This window comes from Apiospora aurea (genome assembly GCF_038362705.1).
Source record: "Apiospora aurea strain CBS 24483 chromosome Unknown utg000001l_segment0_segment0, whole genome shotgun sequence".
Lineage (NCBI taxonomy): Eukaryota > Fungi > Ascomycota > Sordariomycetes > Amphisphaeriales > Apiosporaceae > Apiospora > Apiospora aurea.
The window spans coordinates 5,806,741-5,832,699 of record NW_027117388.1 but is presented as its reverse complement, the minus strand read 5'-3'; the positions used below and the strand labels follow the sequence as shown (position 1 = coordinate 5,832,699).

Genomic DNA, 25,959 nt, shown 5'->3' with positions numbered 1-25,959 from the left:
CGCATCGCTGATCGTGCTCTGCAGCAAGGCTGACCTTCATAATAATCAAACATACCGAAAGGATCCCGAGGTACCGGTAAGATGCAACCCCTACTGGCTGCCCCCCCCTCTCATTAACCCCTCCTGATTTTAAATAATTCTAGAGCCCCTAAGTAATAATAATAATATATAAAGGGGTTAAATCTCACTCGTCTCTTAATTAAAATAGATTAATCTCTTCCTCTTTTTTCCTCTTTTTATTATTATTAATATAACTAAAAAAGTATATATTATATAAGCGGTTTAAGCCGTGCTAGCCGGCGAAAGTATTAATTATACGGCTAAAGATTATAACGTTAATAAGGGTACTCTTTATAATCGATTTAAGGGTTAACCTTTAAAAAAAGAGAAGTATAAAGCCCTTTAGCTCTTTACTTTTATTAAAAAAACCTTTTTAATTAAATAAGCCTTTTTTTAAGCTAGTTTAAACTATATATTAATATACCGGCTATTTTATATATATATTTAACGCCTCTTCTTTATAAAAAAAGTTAATTACTTTATCGGTAAGCGATAAGTACACCGTTTTTTAAAACGTTATTCGGCCCTTAAGACTATATATATTAAAGCGATAAATTTTCAGCGCCTCGTATATATATTAAACGGGGCTATGTAAAAGCTTTTTAATCGGTTTAACATTATTATTATTAATAGTATACCCCCTCGATTTAAATTTAACGCTAATAAAGTAAAAACTATAATAACGATAAAAGAAAATACTATAATAATTAGACTTACCGCCTATAAAAGTTTAATACGAAACGACTCGATTAATCGCGAGTAGGTAACTATTTTAAAGTGTATTAATACTGTTAATAATATTTTATTACCTTTAATTATATTTAAAAGTTAATCGGTTTAATAATAATAGTTCCTTTAAAAAGAGGACGAGGTTAATTATAAGTATAAAGACTAAGCCTTTAAAGTATTATTAAAAGGATAGACTTTTAATCCTATAGCCTTAAAATAGCTAAAAAAGATCTTTATCCCTTTAACGAAGCTTAATAACTTTAATTAATAGAAGCTTTTAATTTTTAATAAATATAAAAGTTATATTAATAATAACTTTATATTAACGGCGTTAAAAGTTAAAGTATAGCTCTTTTATTTATTACTATATAACTCTTATATACTTTAACCCCTAAATATTAACTATTTTAAGGTTTTAAAAAGAGGTTTTAAAGGGAGCTCGATTTAATATACGTTATTATTAATAATAGCTACGTTAAAAGGGGGATTTCTTTTAAGCTTAGGTTAAAATATATAAAGTAGCTTTTATTTTTAAGGTTATTATTAATAAATAAGTAATAATTAGTATTTACCTTTTTAATATTAAAAAGCCGATAAATAATAGGCTTTAACGCTTTAATATAATACGAACTATCGATAAGGTTATTACCGCCGAGGATACGCGTTAACTAGTCGAACCGAAGGCTGAAAAAATCGAAACGCCGAAAAACAGCCGGTAAGTTAAAAATTTAAAGGCTGCGTGTTATAAGCTAACCAGCTTCGCGACCCGACTCCACTTACGGCACGGCCCTACGATGCCCCGAAGCACACCTAAGCCTTAGCGTCAGCCCAGGACCCACCAGTTAGCGCTTACGACCTACTACGATGATAAGCCACTAGGGGTTAGATATTAACCAGTACGATTGGGATAGGGCCTCGATAACAGTACTAACTGGCTGGAACGGAATAACTAGGACAGAATGGCTAGGACAAAATAGACATCCAGAACCAGATAATCACCGTGGGTTACGTGAAGATAAGATAAGGAGCTATAGGATTACGACGCTCCTAGTGATTAAAAAATTACAGGATCACGACGCTCCTAGTAATCACGGAGCTATAGGATCGTAACGCTCCCCGCGATCCTAGGATCGCAAGAGCTAAAACGATTTAAGGAATCGGTAAAAGAGGGATTAAATATATAACCACGAATATTTCTTATATACTTTATATAAACACTCTCTACTTTAACGATTAATCTAAGCATTAATTTAACATATTAGTAAGGCACATTGCTTTAACGAACCTATTACACCTTCAAGTCAAGTTCTACGATTAGTTGAGATATTGCCCATTGTATCAAAGGACCAAGTCTTCTGCACGTTCAAGTACTTTCTCGTCTTAACTAACATAAACCCCAGTACGTCTAACGAGGTTTCTTTTAGACCCCGATAGCCGTTCGTTACACTGCGATACTTAATATAAAAGTTATTACCGGTAATTTAATTAAAAAGTTATTATAAAAAAAGCTCGGTAAAAGTATTAATAATTTAACGGCTTAAATTAGTCGGTTAAAGTAAGAAAAGGCCGGTTTAAAGGTAAATCTAGAGAAAATAAGGGTTTAAAAAGGAAGAAAGTTAATAAAGACCTTAATAAAAGCTTTATTTATATAGTAAATATTAGGGAGGTTTAAAAGGATATTAAAAAAGGAAGGTTAAGGAAAAAGCCGAAAAGGGGCGCCGGTGAGGTAGTGGAAATTAATATAAATCGAGCTAATAGTAAGGGTAACTTTATTATAGTGCGTATAAGCCGAAATAAACCTTAAAATGCAATGTGTATTACTTAATTAACCTATTTATTACTGTTATTATTAATTTTTACATTTATTTTAAGGGGGTTAGTAAAGGGGGGGTAACTAGTAAGGGTTACATTTTAATTATAAATAAATTAGAAGAGAAATATAATAAATATACACATCCTTTTAATAAAGGATTCCTCGAGGGTTACACGGACAGCTTTTTAAGAACAGCGCATAGGGATCTAAACCGAGAAACTTTAAAGAGTGCTGTGTATTAAAATATAACCCCCTTTAATTAACCCCCCCCCTTTCACTAACCCTCTTAAAATAAATATAAAAATTAATAATAATATTAATAGATAGGTTAATTAAGTAATATATACTGTATTTTAAGGTTTACTTTAGCTCGTACGTATTATAATAGAGTTACCCTTACTACTAGCTCGATTTATATTAATTTTTACCACTTTATCGGCGCCCCTTTTCGGCTTTTTCTTTAACCTTTCTTTTTTAACGTTCTCTTAAACCTCCTTAATGTTTACTATATAAATAAAACTCTTATTAAAGTCCTTATTAACCTTCCTCCTTTTCTAAGCCTTTATTTTCTTTAGATTTACCTTTAAACCGGCCTTTTTTTACTTTAACCGGCCGATTCGAGCTGTTAAATCATTAATACTTTTACCGAGCTTTTTTCACAATAACCTTTTAATTAAATCACCGGTAATAACCTTTATACTAAGTATCGTAACCCTTAAATTTTTAACCTACCGGCTGTTTTTCGGTATCTCGATCCTTTTAATCTTTAATTTAGCCGGTTAACACGTATCCTCGGCGGTAATAGTTTCGTCGATAACTCGCACTATATTAAAGCACCGGAGCTTATTATTTATCGGCTTTTCGATATTAAGGGGGTAAATATTAATTATTACTTATCTATTAGCGATAACCTTAAAAGTAAAGGTTATTTTACGTATTTTAGCCTAGGTTTAAAAGAAATCCCCCCTTTTAACGTAGTTATTATTAGTAATAGTGTATACTAAGTCGAACTCCCTTTAAAACCTCCTTTTTAAAACCTTAAAACAATTAACATTTAAAGGCTAAAATATATAAAAGCTATATAGTAATATGTAAAAGAGTTATACCTTAACCTTTAACGCCGCTAGTATAAAGTTATCGTTAATATAACTTTTATATTTATTAAGAATTTAAAGCTTTTATTAATTAAAATTATTAAGTTTCGTTAAGGGGATAAAGATTTTTTTTAACTATTTTAAGGCTATAGGATTAAAAGTTTATCCTTTTAATAACGCTTTAAAAACCTAGTCCTTATATTCGTAATTAACCTTATCCTTTTTTTAAAAAAAACCACTATTACTAAATCGATTAACTTTTAAATATAATTAAAAGCGGTAGAATATTATTAATAATATTAATATATTTTAAAATAATTATTTACTCGCGATTAGCCGAGTCGTTTCGTATTAAACTTTAATAGGCGGCAGGTCCGATTATTATAATACCCTCCCTTATTATTATCGTAGTTCTTACTTTATTAGTATTAAATTTAAATCGAGGGGGTATATTATTAATAATAGTAATACTAAGCCGATTAAAAAACCCTCGCACAGCCCCGTTTAATATATATACGAAACGCCGGAAATTTATCGCTTTAGCACGTACGGTTTTAAAGGCTAAATAACGTCTTAAAAAACGGTATACTTATTATTTACCGATAAAGTAATCGACCCCTTTTATAATAAGGATACGTTAAACGTATATACGAAACAGCCGGTACGTTAATACGTAGCTTAAGTTAACCTAGAAAAAAGCCTATTTAACTAAAAAAGTCTCTTCGGCAAGGGTAAACAACTATAAAGCCTTATACTTCTTTTTTTACTAGGGTTCTCCTTAATTCGGTTACGAAAAGTGCCCCTATTAACGTTATAATCTTTAACCGCATAATTAATGCTTCCGCCGGCCAGTATAGCCTAGACCGCCTACGTAATACGTGCTTCTTTAATTATATTAGTGGTGGTGAAAAAAGGAAAAAAGAGGAAGAGATTAATCTACTTTAATTAGGAAACGAGTGATATTTAACCCCTTTATATACTGTTATTATTGCTCAGGGGCTCTAAAATCATCTGAAATCAGGAGGGGTCAGTGAGGGGGGGTCAGCCAGAGGGGGTTGCATCTTACCGGAAGCTCACTTAAGGATGGGATGGATGGCTTTGGCTTCTGGCCCTCTTCAGTGTGGTTTTGGCACTGCATAACTATACTATGAGTATCATAACTACGGTCGTTAGTTTCCTTCTAGATTCAGCCACCTATAATTATATTCAAACTAGTTATTCATTGGGCTATCATTGGACTATCGCGACCGTGTTGACCTGCATGAAGATTGATGTGACAAGTGATTGCGCAAACTGGGTATCTATCGAGACCAATATCAAGAAAGACCTCGGCAAAAAGGTTGTGAGACCTGACATCCATACTCCGTTTTCCATGGGCTCCTGATTTGACCGTGCTCTTCTCACATCTCAATTCCTTGCCATTTCCTTCCTGTCTCTTGATGCTCTCACTTTCAGACGTAACTGCGCGTGCCACCACCTCCCTTCTTGTGCAAAACCCAACCAAGACCGATTATGACGAGGCCGAAGATGAAGCCGATGAACTCGAAAACGTAGTCAGCCTGTACACGCTGGCATCTACCGTGCAACTCCTCAAGTGGATGAGGACTGCTGCCGATGCCACAGTAAGTTACGTCGTTACCGCCATCTGTGCAGCCACCATTAAGCAACTTGTTGGTTACACGTTGGTAATCACCAAACCTATCACCGCCAGTACAGCTGCTCACATCCTTCATCGCTAGCGTCAATGCCTACAAAGTAATGGTTAGCTACCATGGACTATTAGACATAGAAGGGATGGGGAGGGTGGACTCACGATGCCACCTGCCAAGAAGAAGATGGAGGCCAAGGCATCAGCAGCCATGACGAAGAAGGTCGGGATCTTGTCGATGAACAAGGCGGCTAAGCCGACCAAGGAGACGAGGACACCGAAAGCACCGGTGAAACTGCCGAACGATGTCTCGGGTGGTGGGTTGCCAAAGACCTGGTATTTGGCATTGGATACGGACAATCCAAGCACTACAGCGGCGGAAAGCAGCTATTTGTTGCATCGAGTATTAGCAACCCTCTCAGCTCACGTTGACATGCCAAAAGCATGCGCGAAGAAAACCCACCAGCAGGCCACGCACTGCCATGGCAATGAAGGACAGCATGATGCCTTTCCTTTGTGGACAAGGGACGCGTTGGACGTGGGCGAGGTATTTATCTCTAGTTGTGGTCTCGATGTGGACCTCACGTAGTTGGTGTTTGGTATCAGGTGTACTTCATGTATAACCGTACACTTCCAAGGCGGGTGGTAGCGGTCGCCAGAGGACGTATCAAGAAGTTTGACTCTGGAGGAGAATCAAAGAAAACAAAGGTGGCCGGAGGGGCGATTCGAAGGAAGGATGTGCTTTCTCATTTATCTACCCAACACCTTGGCAAGGGCTGTTGGGATTTCGAGGAAGGCGCAGCAGGCAGCAGCCGGCAAGGGGGCCGGTTGTTGGTGATTTGCAGGCAGTCGGATAGGAAGAACGAGGCAGGGTTGCAGATGCCCGGCCCCATTGGCTGCTCCGCCAATCAAAGTTATTTACTCACCAAATTATCTTCAGCAAAAAGGAAAGAACAGTCTGTCTCGTCACGTCATCGTCGCTCGACATTGGGCGACTTCAGCGTACTCGATGCCACTTGCCGTGCGGCGCGAAACACAAGCAGGCCCTTTTTGTTGGCTGTGCAAACAACATTTGAACCTCGCCATTGAGCCCTCTCTACATGTCAAGTATATTTGAGAGACTCCACTCGCGTACCTGAGTGTATACTTAATGTAGTAAAGCTGAGAACATACCCCGGCAGCCACAGTTTTTCCGGGGAAACAAACGTGATGTGTAGGGATATAGGAACAATATCGTGTCCTTGCTCACACTAATCCTGCCGAGTTTGGAGACAGCTCGTGGCGCAAGGGGTTGCATTGGCGGCAACCGGAAGCCGTGCACGGCTCAGACGGCCGCTATTTCGGCTCACCATGGGGTGATTAGCATGCAGACTAGCCCCGAAACCGCCTAGATCAACCGCCCAGCTTACTGTGCTTCGGTAGGGCTGGGGGCGTTGGGGCGTCAAGGAATGATAAAAATAGCTTTCATTTCATTATCCTACTCAACTAATTCTTCTTTCATTAACCCGGAGGAAGAGCCCAGAAGTGGCCTGTTTCAATCATTCCACCGCCTTCAGAAATACTCCGTCTGTTGCGTGCTTCGACGGGGTTACTGTTGTTATCTACGAGGGGGAATAAAAATTGGCATCGTGGATTTAGGCACCGACTACAACATGCCCCAGTCGCTCAAGACAAGGACGGCCCGACCAAGACGCAGTAGGCATTTCCATCCCAATCGGGGAGTGTGGATATCTCAAGAGCGATTGCTGCTTTGCTCTTAGCATTGCCTGTCCAGACTGATATCCCCGCTGAAGAGAGCTCTACCACGAATTCCTTTAGATATTGGACCCTCTCTCCCGAGTCTTGATACCCTCTTCTGCGCCTGTCCCTGAGACGAGCGTTCTCTTGACCGTTCAGTCCTCTCGCTTCTCAAATTGTACCGAGGCCTTTCACTTCCTCCCCTTCAACGCAGTCTGTTCTCGGGCGATGCTGATCATGTTCACCATCGAGCCCACGCACCTCGCATTCAGTCTAGCGTGAGCATGGTATGGAGGCGTGGTTGATGAAGGATACGTGCTAAATGGTGCAAGAGTCCAAATAAAAAGGATGGTGTTGAGCAATGCAAAAGGGATAAGGTTTCTGACAGCCATGGGATGATACACGAGGGACGTTGAGTGAACCCTTGAATGGTTTGAATTATCTGTTTCGAAACCCGGCTGATTAGATGAATAAGCCTACTAGAGATCAACATGCGTGCTAAGGAGCAATTACATCCCATAACACGCCACGTATGAAGGCCAAACAATCAGCTAAACATTTGACGGGAGTACTTGGCTGAAGACAGCACAAATAAGCCACACGGATAGAATACTGCGAGACAAAACAATCGTGGCAATTCCAGGATCTTTTGACTTTACACAGGCTACTACTCCAAACGTAATATTGTAGTACAATCAGAGGCATGAAACGTTTGTAAGAGAATCGACCAATCAGTTTCATGGCCATGATTGTGCAAGAGTGTGTAATCAATATATTATACTCTACCTGGGCTCAGGTTCCTTTCGAAACAAATTCACAGGTTCCGGGATCTAGATGATGATGAGAGGCCACAGATATTATCGAGAAAGTTCTAGTTTTGTTAAGGTTGCCCTCTAGTCTTCTCAGGGGCAATGGGGACCGCAAACAATCTCCTCTGCCGTTTCAGCCTTTGGAGGATATCTTCCTGATGGCGACAAAGCTGCCCTTGGTATAAAGGTAAGTAGGTACTTTCTATAATCGACAGGCCTAGTTATTTATTAGTTAGGCATTGCGTCTAGTAAGATGAGCATTACGCCACTACTTGGGTAAGCATTATACTATACCACGTCACTAGACATTCCCTAATCCATACATAACGGCACGATATGGTGGGGGGCAGCGTTGTCGCCATCAAGGGGACAGCCTAGTTCAAAGAATGAGAAACTCATTTTGATTTGCCCCTGAAGGCAAGCGAGCATCTGGGAATCACACAGGCAAGCAAATGTCCTACGAATTTGGGGACATGATGTCGCAAAAGGTGACAGAAGTAAGTGCCAATGCCACTCTACTGGTGGATATCATCAAAATAATTCAAGATTGGGTATGCCCACTCTTAGGGCATATAATCTGAGATTTGCCTCCTTCAATGGTATCCTATGCAGGCAATAAATCTTCTATGTGCTGTGCTGGGACCAACATCGAATAACTGCTTCCAAGTTGGCGTGTCGTCACATACCTGATGGGTTTAAGGTGTAATTCATGATTCTGGCAAGGGGAGGGATATTGCAATGGTTATACTGCACCTACAAGAGACTAGGTATACTCTAAGGTATACTTTTGGGACAGGCTAAAACCGAGAACCTATCGTACCTATGGCAGAGCGTAAACATCTCCGAGAGAGATTTATGTCCTCAGAGATACACATGTCGGCCGTAGTCAGATATGGTTGTCAAGACACTATCCAGATATCTGCTCAGTAGAAACCATGTCTGAACGTAGCATTCGTATCTGGCTATTTTTTTTCTGCCATAAGGCGTGGCCTTCACTGTGTAGGAAGTTGGTATGTGGTCGACTTATAGGACATTGTCAGCTCGCTACCAAGCCTCTGGGAAATCGGGTGGGTATGCCCATATGCACGCGGCTGGGCCGGCCGAACTGTACACCAGCCATGTTTACAATTTGGTATGGATGGGTATGTAGTAGGCGTTTCAAATGAGTCGAAGCTTGAAGCGGTGAATCCCTTTGGGTAAGTAGATAGATATCGACCAGGGGCATGGTGGAGTGTCTTGATGACCAATAACACGACCCGGAGATTTGGGAGTCCGTCCGCACCGAGTCCACGCTGGCTGCCTGGGTGTCGGTCTCTTGGAATTTGGGGTGCTGAGAGTCGGAGCCCGCCCACGCGTTACTCAGTCGAATTGGTAATTCTGGCAGTTCACGTCACATTATCCCGCACCATCCCACCGCTTATCATTTGACCTTATCTAGAGCGTAACACACCACCATGGGGAGGTGTTACCATGAAAAGCCTGGGAACCTGGGTACCACGTGATGCTGATGCCATGCTTGCGCTGGGTATCCCGGGCCGTTGATTGGCCCTATGCTGGTTTGACTGCAGCAAACCCTGACACTGACAGACTGGATGGAGTCACATGTACTTGAATGTTTTGGGGCAAGGGGGGACGATCGACCTCCTGCTTACTGCTTGCTGACCGACATTAGTCTCGCATTTCCTCTCCCTGGCAGCCTCAAGAGCTGGACCGAAAAGTCGGGGCCCGTTGCGACAAGACGTTACGGCCTACCAGCCACCATGGAACGAAGCCGCTTGCCCATCGACGCAGCACCTGGCAGCACCAATGGCATGGCACGCACGCAAGGGGTTGGAACCTCGCAGCCTGGTCGTGGGATGTGGGATGTGGCTGACCTAAAAAATCGGGGAAGCGCCTCGAGGCGCCCCAACCAACTGCGACCTCGATCCGTCAAAGCAGCGACAGTCTTACCGAAATCTGTAACAGCTGCATATTTGCTGACAGACCTGGACTTGACCTCCGGATGGGGAAATCGTTGCAGGAAGCTACAGCTCTCGCGTACTAGTCCGCTAAATGATCACATGCTGCCGGCCTTGGGTAGGCTGCATCATTAATCTCCGGCCATGGCAGAGCCTGGAAGAAAAAGATGGGGGGGCCCAACGCACCACGCAAGGGGACTCGCGCATGGAAGCAAAGCAAAGCAAAGCAAAGCAAACCCTCCTAACCTTTTATTAGCCCTCTACCGCCTACATGCCGTTACACGACTTGCCTGCTACGGGTCCCGGCTAGCATAGCATGATCAGATGAGGCCCGCGAATGAGGCATAGGAGCAGCTAGCAGATACCCATCTTCCGCTCCTCTGTGATTGGCGGTCGAGAGCCTCCATCCGTCTACCTGCTAACCCTTGCGAGCGATCAGATCAGATCATCGACTGGAAAAAGCGGGTGCAAACCCAGTCCAGGGAGACGCGGATCTGGTCTGTACATGATAACATCAGCGAGAATGATGCCCTCGGATGGACATGTCAGCATCAGGGCCTGACAACACATTGTCTCGCTGGCTGTCTCCAAACGACAAAAGGCCAATCTGACATGTGTGTGACAAGAATTTCCGGTCATCTGCCAAATACCTCGTCGACATAAGCCGGCTACCTGCTCGAGAGACATTGCCTCTGCATCCTGAGGGGACCATCCGCACGCAACTACCCGACGATGCAGCTAGCAAACATTCATATCGCCAACCTCGACAGAGACAGGACTCCGTATGAGGAGTGCTTTCCTTGGAGACCGCTGTGCGATGAAGCTCGCATTAGCCGTGGAGGGAAAAGTAGAACCACGGGAGCACCCGAGTCTCTAGCATCTCTGGAAGATCTCACGAGACTGTTTGATGCAAGTACGGTCGCCGCAACACCCCACGAATGCGTCCCCATCGTCAGACCGATTCAAGCCGAGGGGCAGGTAGACCGCCCAGAAGACCTCTCCGTCGCGGTGGAATTCAAATTTCTCGTCCCGTACAGGCCCCATGGAGTCACCGAGACCGATGACTGCCGCCGACACCCGCCGGTTGCAACAGCCGATATGATCAGCAACGCCGCCACCGTTACGGATGCCGACCGCCGGCGTCTCCAAGGCCACGCGTTTCGCGCAGTAGCAGCCACGATTCGGGCCTGTGACGGACAGGACGCCATCAGCTCTCACGAGATGCAACAGCTGCCGCAGAGCCAGCCCCCCAGCGCGTACTGGGACACGCACTGGCTGGTGAAACGGTCCAACTCGGCCGAGCCGTCGGCGGCGCACCCACACTACGGCGACTGGCTCTGGGTGCCCGTGGAGATCAACTCGCCCAAGATGTCCTGGACGGACCGCGCAGGCACGTCGGAGACGATCCGGGCCGTGTTGCGCGCCCTGCACGCCGGCCACCGCGTCGAGACCAACTACAGCTGCGAGGTGCACGTCCACGTGGGGCGCCGCGACGGGCGCCGCCTGGGCCTGCCCTCGCTCCAGCGCCTAGCGGTGCTGTGCTGGCTCGCCGAGCCCGTGCTGCGCGGCGTCAAGGACCCGCGGTCGCCCAACTTCGTGCACAAGTACACGTGGAGCTCCCCGCTGAGGGAACGGAGCCGGCTTGCTAGCGAGCTGTGTCGTAAACAGCACCTGAATGTTGCCGAACACCGCCCACAACAACAGCAGCAGCAGCGGACATCGGAGCTGCGAGCGATTTGCCGGATCTTGGCGAGCAGGTCGCATGTTGAGCTGGGCCTGTTGATGACGGGGGAAGGACGGCCCTACCGCCGCCTTGGCTTCAATTTCCACTCCCTCGTCAAGGAGACCTTGGATGAGGCCGATCGCACGGAGCTGGAGACTGTTGAGTGCCGCTTTCTAGAGGGCACCATGTCCGAAGACGTGATCTTGGGCTGGCTACAGATATTTGGCTCCTTGGTGCAAAGCGCCTTGGCAAGTGCCCCAAGGCAAGAATATGCTGAAGTACAGCCAGATCTTATGCTACCACTATTGGGTCCTTTAGAGCAAACGTGTGAAAGCCCAGCCACCACTACTGATACGTTTGTCCATCTTATGGAGGACCTGGGTGTTGACAGAAGTAGCTTCGCCCCCGTTCTGGCTATAATCCACCGCGCCCGACGAATGTCGACAAGTGCTGAGAGCTTGTTGGTCGCGGGCGACAATAGCCTGCGATCACACATACGCTGAGCACAAGCTCGCTACTTATCCGGGTTTACTTTAAGTATTTAGCATTAGCATTGGCGTCGGCATCAATCGCATCATGACGAAAAGGGAAAAGTCAGACATCCAACCATTGTCTTTTTGTACTCATTGGCTTTTCTCATAATAAAACGTGCTTATCTGGGACCCTGTAGGCCTCCAGAAACACCCAGCCTTGACGATTTAATAGAATAAACCTCGCAGTTTTTTAACCAAAGCCATAATCGCCCTGAAATGAATAGACATTCATCTCAAGAGTCACCAGCGGCAGACGGGCGTTTTCAGACGCCTCGTTAACAAAAAATGATCTACCGCGAAAAAGGGTATCGTAACTGTCTAGAATCAAGCAGAAAGTGACGACCGAATGACTCAAAATATATACAGCAGCCTCATTCCATAATGCATGCGAGCTGTAGTATGGAATGCGAGGTCGCTGTGAGTTGTTAGTGTTGGCCACCACTCACATGGACTTGAACTCGGGCAGCTCTCCCCACTGTTGAATCAACTTGACGGCGTTGGAGGACTGCACGCACTTGTTGCACGGCGTGAAAGCCTTTGAGGAAGCGATATCGCAGCGACAGTCGTCTCCGCTCTCGAGGTGCTTGAGGGCCCGCAGCAGCGCAGGACGGAGCATCTTTGCGATGTTGCCAGTTCCGGGCAGTCCCAGCTTCGCGAGGAGCGATTCGATCTCCTCGGACTCCTTCTGCAGCGCTGCGATGGACTCTTCGGTCTGGGCATCCTGAAGGGCGGCGCCGCGTGTGCGCCAATCGATCAGGCTTTCCGCCACAATAGCATCTTGAGCCATCCGACTCGCGAAGGAAACGTCATCCAGTGTGCGCCTGACAGTCTCCTCGTACATCTTGTGGACTCGTAAGAGGGTTTCATCACCCTTGGCCGCCCGCTGGTTGACAAACTCGTTAAGTTTGGTAACTTGTGCCGCGGGGGCTTTGATAGGATTGTTAAGGGGTATACGAGGCAGGCCTAAAGATTGTAGTTTTCTTGTGAGAACCTCGAGGGGATTGGACTTCGGCTCAGCCCCGTCGCTGCGGAGAGGTTTTGAAGTGTTTGCCTCTGTGCTTCTCTGGGCGACCGAGCTCTTCAATACGAATTTTCTCGCATAGTTATACGTCATCACGAGGTTCTGATGGTGATATACAGCCACTCCAAGACGTCTGGCCAAGATCTGAAGGCGCTCGTTCATGAAATCCAAGCAAGCGTAAACCTACCCCTCGTTAGTAGGGCTGGTGATCGATAGGAGATAGCTTGCTTACATAATCGCATATGACGTCTTGCTGTAGACTTCTTCTTTCTGCGTTAAGGTCGAATCTCCTCAATATGGGACCAAGAAGCTGCTTCTCAGCTGCCATATGCGCTACAGGAACAACCTCTTCCCACAGGGATTGGATTTCTTCCAAAATGGCGATCATCTCAGCCTCAACGGCCTGGTTATATTCGTGTACCACGGGGGCTGAGCTGTTATAAGTTTGAGCAGCCTCGCGGAAAGCCGTATTAAGCGATACGCGACAATTGCGAACATGGACGTAAACCTCCCTAACCAGCCGTTAGTTGTAGTTTCAGTCAGTCAGTGGAGGCACTCACTCGCTGGCATAGTAGCGGGCAGCTTCCATTATTTCAGAATTGCCCTTGGAGCCAGGGTCCAGCTCCCAGCCCAGGGCCTGGAGCTTCTTCAGTAAGGTGTCGTAGGGAGTTGGCGATTCTGTCCATGGGTATGGTTGGAGCTGCACCGGAACAGAGTACCGTTGGTGGCGGCAATTGCTATCGCACACGTGGCTTTCCTGGTCAGCGCGGAGGAGACTCGCAAGAGTATCAGCGTGGCGCTTAATCTGCTCTTCTTTCTCTTTGGTCTGGACAAATCATCAGCGGTGAGATGACTGGCGAAGGGGCAGTACCATACCTCTTCCTCGAGCCTGGACTTCTCTTTTAGTAGAGCACGTTTCTTCGTCTCCTCCATTGCGCTACGTTGGTCAATCCAAGTGCCGCCGGCTCGCAAAGCAGCGATCTGACGAGCGATGTGAGCCTGGTGAGTAGCCAGTTGCTTCTCAATCGCATCTGTGAACTGGTCCATATCGGATATGGCATCGCGAAGTTGATCAAAAGTCACATTCGAAGTCGACATCTCAGCCGCAGCCATAAGCTTCTCCAGTTCGCCAGACTTCTTCAAGTTCTTAACGCTGTACAATCTCGGTCAGTGACAAAGCATCAGAGGCTTGTAGGCATAACTTACAAGTCCAGCTCATCGAGAGTCAGAGCCTTCAAGGGTGCCGTGTAGTTGACAAGTCCATATTGGGACCACAGCTTGGCCAGGTCAGGATCGGACGTGACCAAGTTCCTAGCTTGGTCCCTTTCCTGAACTGAATTAATGCCGAGCAGCTCGCATAGATGGTTGAACTCGTCTGTTGACCTGTCGCGATCTTCCGCACGGCTTTCCGCCGTCGACTTCTTTTCAGCTGGATCCTGAGGCATGTTTCACAAAGTTTGAACGGCCTCTCTATGTGTCTCTCTTTCGTTCCTGGTTTGCACGCGCCTTTTATGAGTATCGGATTACCCAGAATGGCTCGCACTGTTGTGTCGCCCAAAGATTCCGAGATACGGGGATACCTTCAACGCAGGGCTTGACCGCTGGAAATCTAATGTGCTGTAGGTACTAGGGGCGATTGGGCCGGAGCGCGATCCCGGTCCCTTTGTACCTCTTCCGGTGACTTCGCACTTCGGTCAAACTAGATCGGGATCTGCACGTGTCGAACCGGCAGGTCTTGATGTGTAAGTAGATGGTGTAACGCACGTCGAGATGCGTGCCTTGGGTTTTACTGATTGTTTGGGTGCCGTCGCGCTGGACGATGGCGGGTGGGAATTGATCCACACACGTGATCCAAAGATGGTCGATGAGAGGACCAAATGGGGAAGTTCTCCAAGATGGGAAAATGCCAAATTCGATTCTAGAAAGCCTCCAAAATCCCAATCCGAACGCGATTCTGTCCTTAGCTCCGTGGACGGTGACACGTTGCTCTCGGCGTAACCGCCAATGCCGAATCAAAAGTCGTCGCGCGGGCTTGAGATGTTCCCAAGCATCCGAAAGCGTGTACCGATGCGTAATCCAGGGTGGTTGGTGTGGGTTTGAGTTAAGCTTCCGGGCTGTTGGCTGGGCTAAGTTATTGAGTTACGCCTTGACTGGTGACGGTAACTATCGAATGGAAGTGGTCGGCCGGCCACTGCAGTCTGGTGTACAACAAGGATGACACGCGCCAATTGCTTCGTGCACCAAGATAATCTTGTGCATGTAGCGCTGAGACAAGAGTCGAGCGGTGCAATCGTAGGCGAGCGAACATCGACTTGCAGATGCAGCAAAGTGGGTGGGTGCACACAGCAGGAGGTTTTGGGTTGGGGGATTCGGAAGGGCGGTAGTCGAGTTGTCGAGCTAGCCCACCGCGTATGTACCTGCTACAGTACCTGCTACAGTACCTGCTACAGTACCTACCAACATAACATTACCTAGTCGTTACAAGGCCTGTGGCATGCTAGGACAACCGACGCCATTGGGTGCGGCAGTGGAAAGATCTCGCCTATGGGCTATGGGACCAATGAAGGGGCTTCCCAGTACCTACCTCCTACAGGCTACCGGTGATTCGACCTCAAGTCCATTTGATGCAGTGTAAAGTACTATATCTACGGCACAACACACCTGCCTAGCCCTACCCCAGCAGCATACATACACATGTAGATATGATGCATTAGATGCATCGATACATGTAGAGTGCCTAGCAAGATATCGTATCGGAACGCACGGGCCTGGCGCTGCACGTCACCGCCGGACCGTCCCTGGCGAGCTTGAATCGGCTCAAGCTCCTCCTGTTGGAGAAGCCGCAAGCATCCGTGGAAGCGCACTTGCTTTGCATGCCTACTGATTGGGCATCTGGACATGCGCGTTTCCTCGCCCTTCCCTCACCACCGTCGTCTCTTGCAAACGCTGTAATGGCGATAGCCCTGCGCTCGGCATGCATTCCTTGGAGAAAGGATGTCCTGTCAGCTGCTCAAGGGCCTTCCCGTCTATACCTCAGCCGGCATCTTCACCCATCGCCAAGTATTTGCCTAGCCTCGCAAATGACTTCGCTAGCGGCGGTGAATAGTTCTTCGTGGACTACACGCTGGGTCGCTTGCAACACTTCCCTCGCTAGGCCTTCCTACCGACCTTCACCTACGTAAGCCTGAGCCTCCAGACTGGCGGCCCGGCTTCGTTCGGCAACCCAAGAGATCCGTCTTGTAGTGGACATATGCTAGGTGTTTGAGACGTGTTGTCGTCGGCTGCTAGCCAACTTTCTTATTGCCGCTGCTTCTGTCTGTCACACCTTTCCGTTTGCACACCACACCCCACGCTCTGAGTGGTCCACGGCGATCGGCCTGTGTCACCTTTACTCTGCCGGTGAGCCCACTTTACCGCTTTGTATCAACTTACTTGGCGTGGCTCAAAAGGGTCCAGAAGACGAACGGAGAAAACAGAGTGGTTACCTCGTATCTTTGGCAGCAATGACCCGATAGGGACTCTTCCCACTGGTTCATATTCACAGGCCCTGACGTATCTTGGGATGACACACCTCGGGATACGCAATCACAACCACAAGTCCAGGGACCATTACACCATGGTCCACTCCTTGTGTACTGGCGGCGTTGAAGGGAAGCATAACTCTTCATAGCCTGCCGGCAAATAGGGACATACTCGGCTTGGTCTGAGGTACATCTTGTTCTTTTGGCTCTCCAGCCACAACTAAGAGCCCGTTTGGAGGCGTCTCCATTCTCATATGCTGGTATTTTAATGACAGCGTCCGTCGATCTACTCGGCTATGCAGTTGGGTTCCTATGTGCCGACCCGCTCCCCCACTGGCTTCCCGGCTGAATCCATGTTAGATCGGACAGTATCCGTGATGTGCCGGAACCTCGTGGCTGGCTGTAGCAAGGCTATATTGAGCTATGATGCTGTGTGTTGTGCAGGGTCCCTGTTTGTATACCTGTGGTCGTTATCGTGCCTGTTCCACACAAGCTGCTAGGCCACATCTAGCTGCCAACTTGCATGGCACCACGGCGTGGGACACCGGCTGGACATCTACTTTCGTCGCCCCCAGCAGTTCGATTCTGTACCTCGAAGTGCCAACTTCTCGGATTCTTCCCAGAGGATATGACTCGCTCCCGCGAGGGTTGACTGTGTGCTCGTATGCCCGGGAGGAATTTGCAACCTGGGTGATCTCTGCAGTGGCGAACTGTCCGTCATGACTTGCACCCCCTTTGAGCAGCTCATGATTGCTTTCGCAAACGGCTGGATCTATCTATATCTTGGCCACTTCCCGAAACCTTGTCTCAAGATGAGAATGGATTCAAGACATTGTCAACTATTCTCCTACCCTGTTGCAGCCATCATCTTCTGCAAGTCTCTGAAGATCCATCTATAACACCCCCTGTGCAACGTCCTTTGCAACTTCACATAACAAAATGACTTGGATCTCCCAGATATGCCTGGCCGTTAAGTCGCCTGAGACCGCGGGGAGATATAGGAATGCAGCCATCGGAGTCTTACTCGTGCCCCTGACTCAGCTTCTGGTGGTGCCCATTCAAACAGCCCTTGTGTCTCATGAGATCATATTGCCAGCATCTGTTCTGGTGATGCTGACGGTTACAATGACAATGCTTGCTGCCAGCTTAGCCTCTAGGGGTGTTAGCAACTTCTATTTCCAATACATGAAAGGGCCGGTAAGTCGGGCCATCTTCTTGCCCGTTCAGTATTTGGTGGACCAGTCACTAACCACCGCTCGCTTGAAGACTGATTTCCTAGGCCGCCATATGGCATTCGGCTTCGTGCCCGCATTCGTGATGTTGAGCAAGGGTCATCTCAGTAGCGCTGTTGATGTGCCACGAATTGCAGGAGCCCTCAGTATGACGCCCTAATATTAACCTCCATACTCTGGTTCAATGTGACTGACTCTATGATAAAGTTATTACAACATTGACCAGCTATATTGGATGCTACATCTTTGCGACAAGTACCTTCAGGCTCGAATCTAGTATGAGAGGCCTAGGGAATAGAGTGGGAGATGCTGAGAGCCAGACCGAACACACATTGGTGCTGTCGACCAAAGCGCTATCTGCGAAACGGGTGTCTCAGATGTTTCAGCTCACAATTGGGATGTTTAATAGCGATTCGTTCTCGTCCCTCGAGACGTGCTGTTCACCCCCGGGGAGCACGGAATTCTTCGTACGCACACCACCTCTGTGGATCGCCCTCTTCCTCCTGCTTACTGTAGGCGTGCCGATATACTGTGCTACGGGATACGAGATGCCCTTCGAGGTATTCTGTTTCATATTCCTATGGATCGGGACCGTCCTCTTCCAGCGGTCGCTCAGGACTTTCAAAGCCCTCTCGTTCCGACCCCGTCTCCAGACGACCCTCGTCGTCATCTGCAACCCCGTGCTCGTGACCGCGGCGCTGGGGACGGCCTACTTCTGGACCAAGACGGCGGTGACGCACCAGAGCATCGAGGCGGTCCTGGGCACCTTCAAGCGCCACGACGACTGGGCGCAGATCGTGGCCCATATCGCCCAGGACCGCGACCCGCGCCTGCACCTCGGCGCCGGCGACCTCGCCACGGCGCTGCTCGACGCCGGCATCGTCTCGCTGGGCCTCAAGATGTTCGAGTACCGCGCGGAGCTCTGGCGCGGCCTCGCGACGGTGCTGTCGACGTCCCTCGTCGCCGCGGCCGTCGCCGTGTTCCTCAACGTCGCGCTCGCCCACGCCTTGGGCCTGGCCGCCGCCGAGGCCCTCGCCTTCGCCGCCCGCAACGTCACCATCGCCCTCGGCGCCCCCGCCGTCCTCCACCTCGGCGGCAGCACCACCCTCATGAGCGCCCTCGTCATCTTCAGCGGGATGCTCTACCAGATGGCGGGCGACCTCGTCTTCGCCTGGCTCGCCATCCCCGACCAGGCGCCACCGTCCTCCGTGGCGAGCGGCATCCAGTATGCTCTGCGAGGGGGTGGAGTGGTAATGGCCGAGACGAACAGCAGGAGCAACAACAGTAACAACAATGCCGCGACGACCAGCGACAGTGATGCCGAAGACGAGAAGCAAGGGGGCGGCTCCGGCGGCCATGCCACTGAGCAGCTCCGCGCAGAATCCAAGATCGTCGCCGCCGGCGTCACGGTCGGTATCAACGCTGCCGCCATGGGGACGTCACACCTGCTTGAGCGGGACTCGAGGGCGACGGCCTATTCGGCCCTGTCCATGACCATGTTTGGCTGTATCACTGTGGGGTTGACATCGATACCAACCATTGCGCATACATTGCAAGTCATTGTGGCGCGATGATATCTGGGTGCTTGTTTTATTTGCTCTCCTTCACAATTTAGTACGTAGACATGTTTCAACGTTTAGGGGGAAGGGGGCTATATTTTGTTCAGGGTTAACGGCGTATTGGAGCGTTTATTACTGGACTACCAATTAGGCTATGATACCACGGAGGCTGGAACTTGAACTTTGACAGATAAATATAGATGGGTAGACTATGTTCTTATGATTCTACAAAATGATTACAAGACGATGGGTTTATAGAAACCCGACTGGACGTAGGTTATAAAATTGACCTGATCCATCAATTACAAGGAACATTAAACTGCACGCAGATTGAACAAGACGGACTCGCAGAGATGGACTTTTCCACCATCCATCTCAAATAGGATGTTCTCGACATAAAGCATCATGTGGTTCAGATTTTTTATTATTGTGAAGTACCTCCTTCTCTGGACATTTCCTCTTGAGATCTGTCGGATAGCAAAAATAGAAGCCCTGTTTTGTGTCTTTTGGGCTTATGTAAGGACATGCTGTGTAACAGTAATACTCAGACGAAGAACCAAGCCCATCCAGATAGGGCATATCATTTTCTCTGCCGTGTCTCGAGACCAAACAGAGCCCAATGGGAAAGCTTCGTCTTCTACCATGCTATATCGGAGTCTTCCTTATTCCAGTCTGGAGCGAAAGTGTTAGCACAAGTGGTCATGGTACCGAATGACATCCACCCGAAACACATGAAGCGGTCAGTGTCCCCAGCACCCGGTCAGGGGACCCAACACAGGCGACCATGTAATTTTATGGCACCGGCGGACGTCGCCTTCCCTTCCCGTGCCATTGCGCATCGCAGATCTCCCGAATTGAGCTTATGTGGCACGGGAAGAGCCCGGTGAAGACGCCTATTCGTTCCCACATTCATGGGTTTACCACTGTATACAGCCCAGGATTGCCAGACAAGACTAAAAAGCAACGTACCTCTCAATCAGATGTAGACCGCTATCCGTCTCGATGACCTCGCTCATCTGGCCGGGCTGCAGCGCAAACGCGGCCTCCTCGAAGGGCTTCTGCATGTCGCCCTTGCCAAAGTATCCCAAATCGCCGCGCTTTCGGGCGCTGCTGCAGTCGCTCTCGCTCATGGCCAGTTCGCCGAGGGAGATCTCGCCGCGCTTAATGCGAGCCTCGTGGCCCTGAATGATGGAGCGGGCCTCGTCCTTGGTGCGGGTGATTTCGCTCTCGCGCCACGAGGCGGGGCGGCGGCTGTCGCGGTGCTTGACGAGCAGGTGGGCGGCGCGGATCTTGTCGGCGGGCTTCTGGGCGCCAGGCTGCGAGGCGCTGGTCGAGTGGTGCAGGGCCATGTAGCGCTTCAGCTTCTCCGTGTCGGTGCCGGCCGGGGCTCCCACCGCGAGATCTTCTCGGCGGCGTTGAAGTAGTAGGGGAGGTTCTTGGAGTTGCTGTGGCGCACTTCCCAGCCGGAGGGCAGACCGCTCCCGTCCTGCGCCGAGGTCAATGGATCAGCCATTTGCCAAAGCCTGTAGGTAGAGGGGGTAGATGTATCAGGAGTGCAGTGCAGCGGTGCAACAGGCGGGTGTTTGTTGGGTATCTGGGGTTGGCACATGAATAGCTCGGGGAAGGTCAAGCTTGGGTTTGGGATGGGATCGGCTATGCTCGAAGCACGGCGTCATAGGTACCAAGAACCCTTCTCGTAGGTGTCGTCTGAACTTACCATGATGTCGGGTTTCGTAACGTTTAAGTGGCTAAGTAAGGTATGTAATTCGTAGTGAAGAAAGTGGTTGAGACAATGGCAGAAGTCGGGAGAGCTGCTGGCAGAAGAGTTGAACACAGGGCGTGAACGAGTAGATTGGTGGTGGTACGGATGGGGAATGGAAGGCGGCTGCTTATTATTTGATCGTAGGCAATGGTAGTAAGGTAGCTGAATGTCTGTATTACTACTTTAGTAAGAAGTAGGTAGCAGAGCCGAGAACTGTTTCGTTCTCCGTTGTCAAGGCAAGGCAAGGCAAGGCAAGGCAAGGCAAGGTCGCCAGTTTCCTGCGCTAGATCCTAGAGCATGCGACAGGTACCAGGTACTACGACAATCCAGGATTCACGCAATGAGGGGCAATTTCAATGGAGGCCTGTCTGTCCTATGAGGTAGAGCAGCCTTGCGTTGCAAGTTGCAGTGCCGGGTTTGCCAACTTGGCGCGTTGCTCCGAGCACCAAAAATGGAGCCTGTCACGCGGCTCGAGGGCGGGGGGCTCAAAACGCGGGGGCCGAGAGAAGAAGATTCGGGTACTACCAGGTAGGATGCCAACGGTCGGTCATGGCGGATTGCACTGCCTAGACGCAGCTACATGCATACACACATGATGCACACTAACATCACGAAGCTGCAAATCATTCATGGCATCTGACATTGGCTACCTACACGAATGCAACGCCACCAGCATCATCGCTAATGTTGTATGCCAGTACTGAGTACTGTACCGCGGCAGCTCCACTGCGTGCCTACACTCCCTGTCTACTCCGTAGTAGTATGCCCCAACACACTTTTGGGGTAGAGTCCTGTCTGCCTGTTATTGTGAACAAGAAAGCTGAAATGGCATGGGTATCCCGTGTTTTTCTCAACCGAAATCAGAACGCTGCCAACCCGTCTCTAAAAGCAGTTAATATTGTTTTGGGTCCAGCCAAACCCCCCGTTTTGTCCATATATCATCATCATCATCATCATCACCATCATCGACGCAGTGACCCCCCGGTCGCTCCTCATTTACCCCATCGTGCCGTCTCATCGCCTTCCTCCCACTCCTTTTCCTGGTAGCCCAGCTGTTTCTTGACCTCGTTCACCTTCTCCTGGTCCCCTGTATTCTTGCCAGCGTTGTCACTGATCTTGATGGCAGGGTTGCCGTCCGCAGAACTCAGTTTGATGACAATGTTCATCGGGGACGACTTCTTGCCCGTCTTTAGGTTGACGAAGTCGTTGGTAAGGAATGTCCCCACACCAAAGGTCGGTTCGAAACCTGCCTCCTCCGACACCTTCTTGTACTCGATGCACTTCTCGATGTTCAACGAGTCGGAGAAGACGATGGTCTTAGACTTGATTCCCTGCGAATCGTAGAACTTGCGCATCAGCTTAACGAACTCGGCCGGGTCGCCAGAGTCTTGGCGAACGCCTGTAAAGACCTCGGCGTAAGTCCGGGGCGATGCGGCGCCATCCTCAGCTGCCGGGGCACCTGGGGTGTCCGGGAGGTATTTGACAGGCTTGCTGAATGCCTCCAAGAAGGCGGGCGTGCCAAAGGTATCGGTCAATGCGATTGCGAGCACACCTGCACCAAAACATCCTACCCAGCGTTGCAACGCCTTCTCCGTGGCTTCTTGGTAGTTGTTCTCGATAGCTGCCGTGCCCATGAACCACTCATGGGCCACAGTTCCGATAGGGGGGGGATGTTGAAGCGCATGGCCAGGTGGACATTGCTTGTGCCAGAGATCTGGCCGGGCAACCCGCGTTTCTCGCCCTCCTGGTCGGCCCTTTTGAGGCCGCGGAAGACGAGGGCTTGGGTGTGGTAATCTCTGCGTCTGCGAGTGCCGAACTCGGAGGTGATGCAGCCTGCTTCAAGCAACTCGATTCCCTTGTTATATGCCTGCTCCTCTTGGCCATCGTAGCTCCAATCCGTGTCCATAAAACGAAAGTAGGCTTCCGAGGTGAGAGCGAGGAGGGGGATTTCGTAGAGGATGGTGTCGACCCACTTGCCGCGAACGTGGATCTGGAAGTCGCCGATGTCGTCTGGGCTTCCGGTATCGTCACCTATGGGCTGGAAGGTCGTGACGATTTGTTCGCGGGGAGAGAGGCGAAACTCTTGGAGGAAGTCGAGGTACTGTGCGTTCAAGTATTTGCAGTGTGTTTGCAGGTAGCGTAACTCGTCGTCCGAGAGGGAGATGTTGCCAAGCTTGCTGATCTGAGTGGTGAGCCACTCGAAGGCTTTGCGCGATAGCTTCTTTTCGGGAGTGCGGTTGGTGAAGGCGTAAGTGACGGGGACGTCGGGATGGTACTTGAGGACGGCGCATTGCATCGTCAACTTGTAGAGATCTGTGTCGAGGAAGGATATGACACCCTCGGGGAAGGGCGTCGACGAGTTGAAGTCCAACATGTTGAGTGTGTCCGTATGTATGTATGGGTAGATAGACTGCCACGGATAGCTATGATGCTTCGGTCCTGAAGTAAGCAGAAGACCAATAGCGATGTTGCGTTAATATATGCGTCAAGTACCTAATGCGTCAGTGAGTAAGTATGTGTCAGCTACCTAATGCGGCAATTCGGGAGATGGGAGTAGTCCTTTAGGTAGAGCTCAGGTAGCTACATGTACATACCTGGGCCTGCCGTTTGTAGCTACCAGAGGTGGCTAGAATGGGTGAAATATTACCATCAGATTGGTAGATATTTATACTGAATTGAATGCTCGATTATCTACAGTACTCAAGAAAGATTAGCCCCCCTCCACTGTTTACCAAAAAAGTCAAAATATAGTGAGAAAATCTATGCCTACAAAGGTTAACTTTTAATGAAACTGGTATAGAATATACGATAAGAGACATAGTATTCTTTTGCCTTTCGGGAAACAGTGGAGGGGGGGCTAATCTTTCTTGACACGTACTGTAGTAACCTAGCAACCCGGCAGTTCCAACGCCTTTTTCAACCCAAACTGCGCGTACCGTGGGAGACGTTGGCTGAAACCGTAATGCTGCTAGGGCTTTGTTCTGATTGGTTGCATGCGTATCTCCGACTTCCGTCTCTCCCTTTCGCTGCATGGTCGACCGCTTCAAACAAAAAGTGGCGACGCAGGGTCTCCTCCATTCATCAAATGGACATTTCGCCCAACCTAGGCCTTCGTCAACCAAAATATCACCACAGTCATCATTCACCAGGCCAGGTACGCAGACAACCCCTCACCATCCATCGTTGCATCCCGGCATCGTCTAAGGCTTCTGGAATCGCACGCCTCCCTGGGACACCTTCTTGATTTCAAGGCAAGACGCGCCTCAAAAAGAAGGATCTCAATAACCACTTTGCCTCACTACCGCCAACATGTCCAGTCCCCAGTCAACCTCAGGACAGCCTGAGCAGAAGAAGGCGCCCTTCGAGCAAGTCACCTTCAGGTTTTGCTCGGAATGCTCCAACATGCTGTACCCCAAGGAGGATGAGGACTCCCACAAGCTGCAGTTCACCTGCCGTACCTGCCAGTACACCGAGGAGGCTAACTCAACCTGCGTCTTCCGCAACGTCATGAACAACGCCGTTGGCGAGACTGCTGGTGTCACCCAGGACGTCGGCTCGGACCCTACGGTTCGTATTGATCTTTCCTTACCCGAGTCTGCTTCCGCCCCTTCTGTTGCCGCTCCCCAGCTTGGTTTTGTCGGTGAGTCCCATGGTTCCGACACGGAGCCGCTCGATCCCTCCTCGGACGCTGCAGAGGGCGATCCTGCCCTCTGCATGCGCTGCGGCTTCGTGCTGCTCCAGTGCAGAAGATGCGACCGGCCTGCTTCCGCGGATCAGTACAACGCCCTCGTTCAATCGGATCCGGAATTCGCAACAAGGAGGGCCATGCAGTTCATTCAAGTGGCCAATGCGTACAACCACCTTTCACCCAATGAGCAGGGGGCCTGGGAAGTCAACTTTGCATCCTGCAACATGCCTCGTCATACAAATGATGATTCGGACAGCATCAGCCATTACCTTCCTATGAGTTCCCTGGGGGACGATGACGCTGATCCCCCGGAAGCTCTCGGGGTGGAGTCTGATGAGAATGGTGACCAAGACATGATGTTTTCATAGCATGCTGTCTCTGGGCATCTCGACTTCACCTGCGTCTGATGGTCATTTGGCACTCAAACTGTTTCGAGTGGTGCGAAAATATTCCCGCTATCGATGGGATATTTCCTCATTGCCCTATCTCCACGCTCAACCTCAAATGGTATTGGACCACCAAGAATTCATTACAAATTCAAGCCTGACGATGGGTGCTGTAAATTACCTGCAGTCCGATGGGCTACCCGCAAGGTCTACGAACACATCACAATACGGTTCGGTGGTTTGGAGGAAGTCCTCGTTTGCAGAAATCGGGTTGTCAAATCGAGTCGAGTTGATTATGTCGCATGGGACTACACCAGGGCAACCCAGCTGGGGAGCATGCATTCCTGAATGTTTCGCTTTATGCTGGAGTTGTTGCTGACTTCTGGCGTTTCGTCTAGCTTCCGCGGTCAAACAAGACCTGCCCATCCTGCAGCCACGACGAAGCCGTTTTCTTCCAGTCTCAGCAACGCAGTGTGGAAACAGGCATGGTGAGTTCTTCGAGTCTATACATGGTGTATGAGCCGGGGCTTGTTATGCTAACCCTCGCTCCCAGAAACTGTTCTACGTGTGCTGCGAATGCGGTAACATTTTCCAGTAGAGCACACAAGAGTAGCACCAGGCTTGGTGTAGTTGGAATTTCGGAAAGGAGATGTTCTCGATCATTGTTGCATGGACAGGCGTTAGGG

The 25,959-nt window shown here is 49.2% G+C and overlaps 7 protein-coding genes across 7 annotated transcripts; 3 read left to right on the top strand and 4 right to left on the bottom strand.

The window, feature by feature from the left end:
- Positions 1-5,147: 5,147 nt before the first annotated feature.
- On the bottom strand, positions 5,148-5,846 carry PG986_001758 (uncharacterized protein; the record flags this gene model as incomplete). Its single annotated transcript, XM_066837980.1, has 3 exons — positions 5,148-5,444; positions 5,510-5,731; positions 5,808-5,846. The coding sequence occupies 3 exons, from the start codon at positions 5,844-5,846 to the stop codon at positions 5,148-5,150; spliced, it is 558 nt and encodes a 185-aa protein (XP_066706873.1).
- A 4,734-nt stretch (positions 5,847-10,580) lies between these two features.
- PG986_001757 (uncharacterized protein) lies at positions 10,581-12,074 on the top strand (the record flags this gene model as incomplete). The annotated part of the gene is made up of 1 exon (XM_066837979.1): positions 10,581-12,074. The coding sequence occupies one exon, from the start codon at positions 10,581-10,583 to the stop codon at positions 12,072-12,074; it is 1,494 nt and encodes a 497-aa protein (XP_066706872.1).
- A 472-nt stretch (positions 12,075-12,546) lies between these two features.
- Positions 12,547-14,561, bottom strand: PG986_001756 (uncharacterized protein; the record flags this gene model as incomplete). Its single annotated transcript, XM_066837978.1, has 5 exons — positions 12,547-13,308; positions 13,358-13,637; positions 13,686-13,951; positions 14,002-14,278; positions 14,332-14,561. Coding segments are annotated over 5 exons (1,815 nt in total), but the record flags the coding sequence as incomplete, so codon positions are not given.
- A 3,024-nt stretch (positions 14,562-17,585) lies between these two features.
- Positions 17,586-19,452, top strand: PG986_001755 (uncharacterized protein; the record flags this gene model as incomplete). Its single annotated transcript, XM_066837977.1, has 2 exons — positions 17,586-18,024; positions 18,086-19,452. 2 exons carry the CDS (start codon positions 17,586-17,588, stop codon positions 19,450-19,452), a joined length of 1,806 nt encoding a protein of 601 aa, XP_066706870.1.
- A 938-nt stretch (positions 19,453-20,390) lies between these two features.
- On the bottom strand, positions 20,391-21,185 carry PG986_001754 (peptidyl-prolyl cis trans isomerase; the record flags this gene model as incomplete). The annotated part of the gene is made up of 2 exons (XM_066837976.1): positions 20,391-20,923; positions 21,155-21,185. Coding segments are annotated over 2 exons (564 nt in total), but the record flags the coding sequence as incomplete, so codon positions are not given.
- Positions 21,186-22,191: 1,006 nt separating this feature from the next.
- On the bottom strand, positions 22,192-23,573 carry PG986_001753 (Nicotinate phosphoribosyltransferase; the record flags this gene model as incomplete). The annotated part of the gene is given in 2 exon segments (XM_066837975.1): positions 22,192-22,820; positions 22,838-23,573. The coding sequence occupies 2 exon segments, from the start codon at positions 23,571-23,573 to the stop codon at positions 22,192-22,194; spliced, it is 1,365 nt and encodes a 454-aa protein (XP_066706868.1).
- Positions 23,574-24,508: 935 nt separating this feature from the next.
- PG986_001752 (uncharacterized protein) lies at positions 24,509-25,871 on the top strand (the record flags this gene model as incomplete). The annotated part of the gene is made up of 3 exons (XM_066837974.1): positions 24,509-24,766; positions 25,672-25,761; positions 25,827-25,871. 3 exons carry the CDS (start codon positions 24,509-24,511, stop codon positions 25,869-25,871), a joined length of 393 nt encoding a protein of 130 aa, XP_066706867.1.
- Positions 25,872-25,959: the final 88 nt, after the last annotated feature.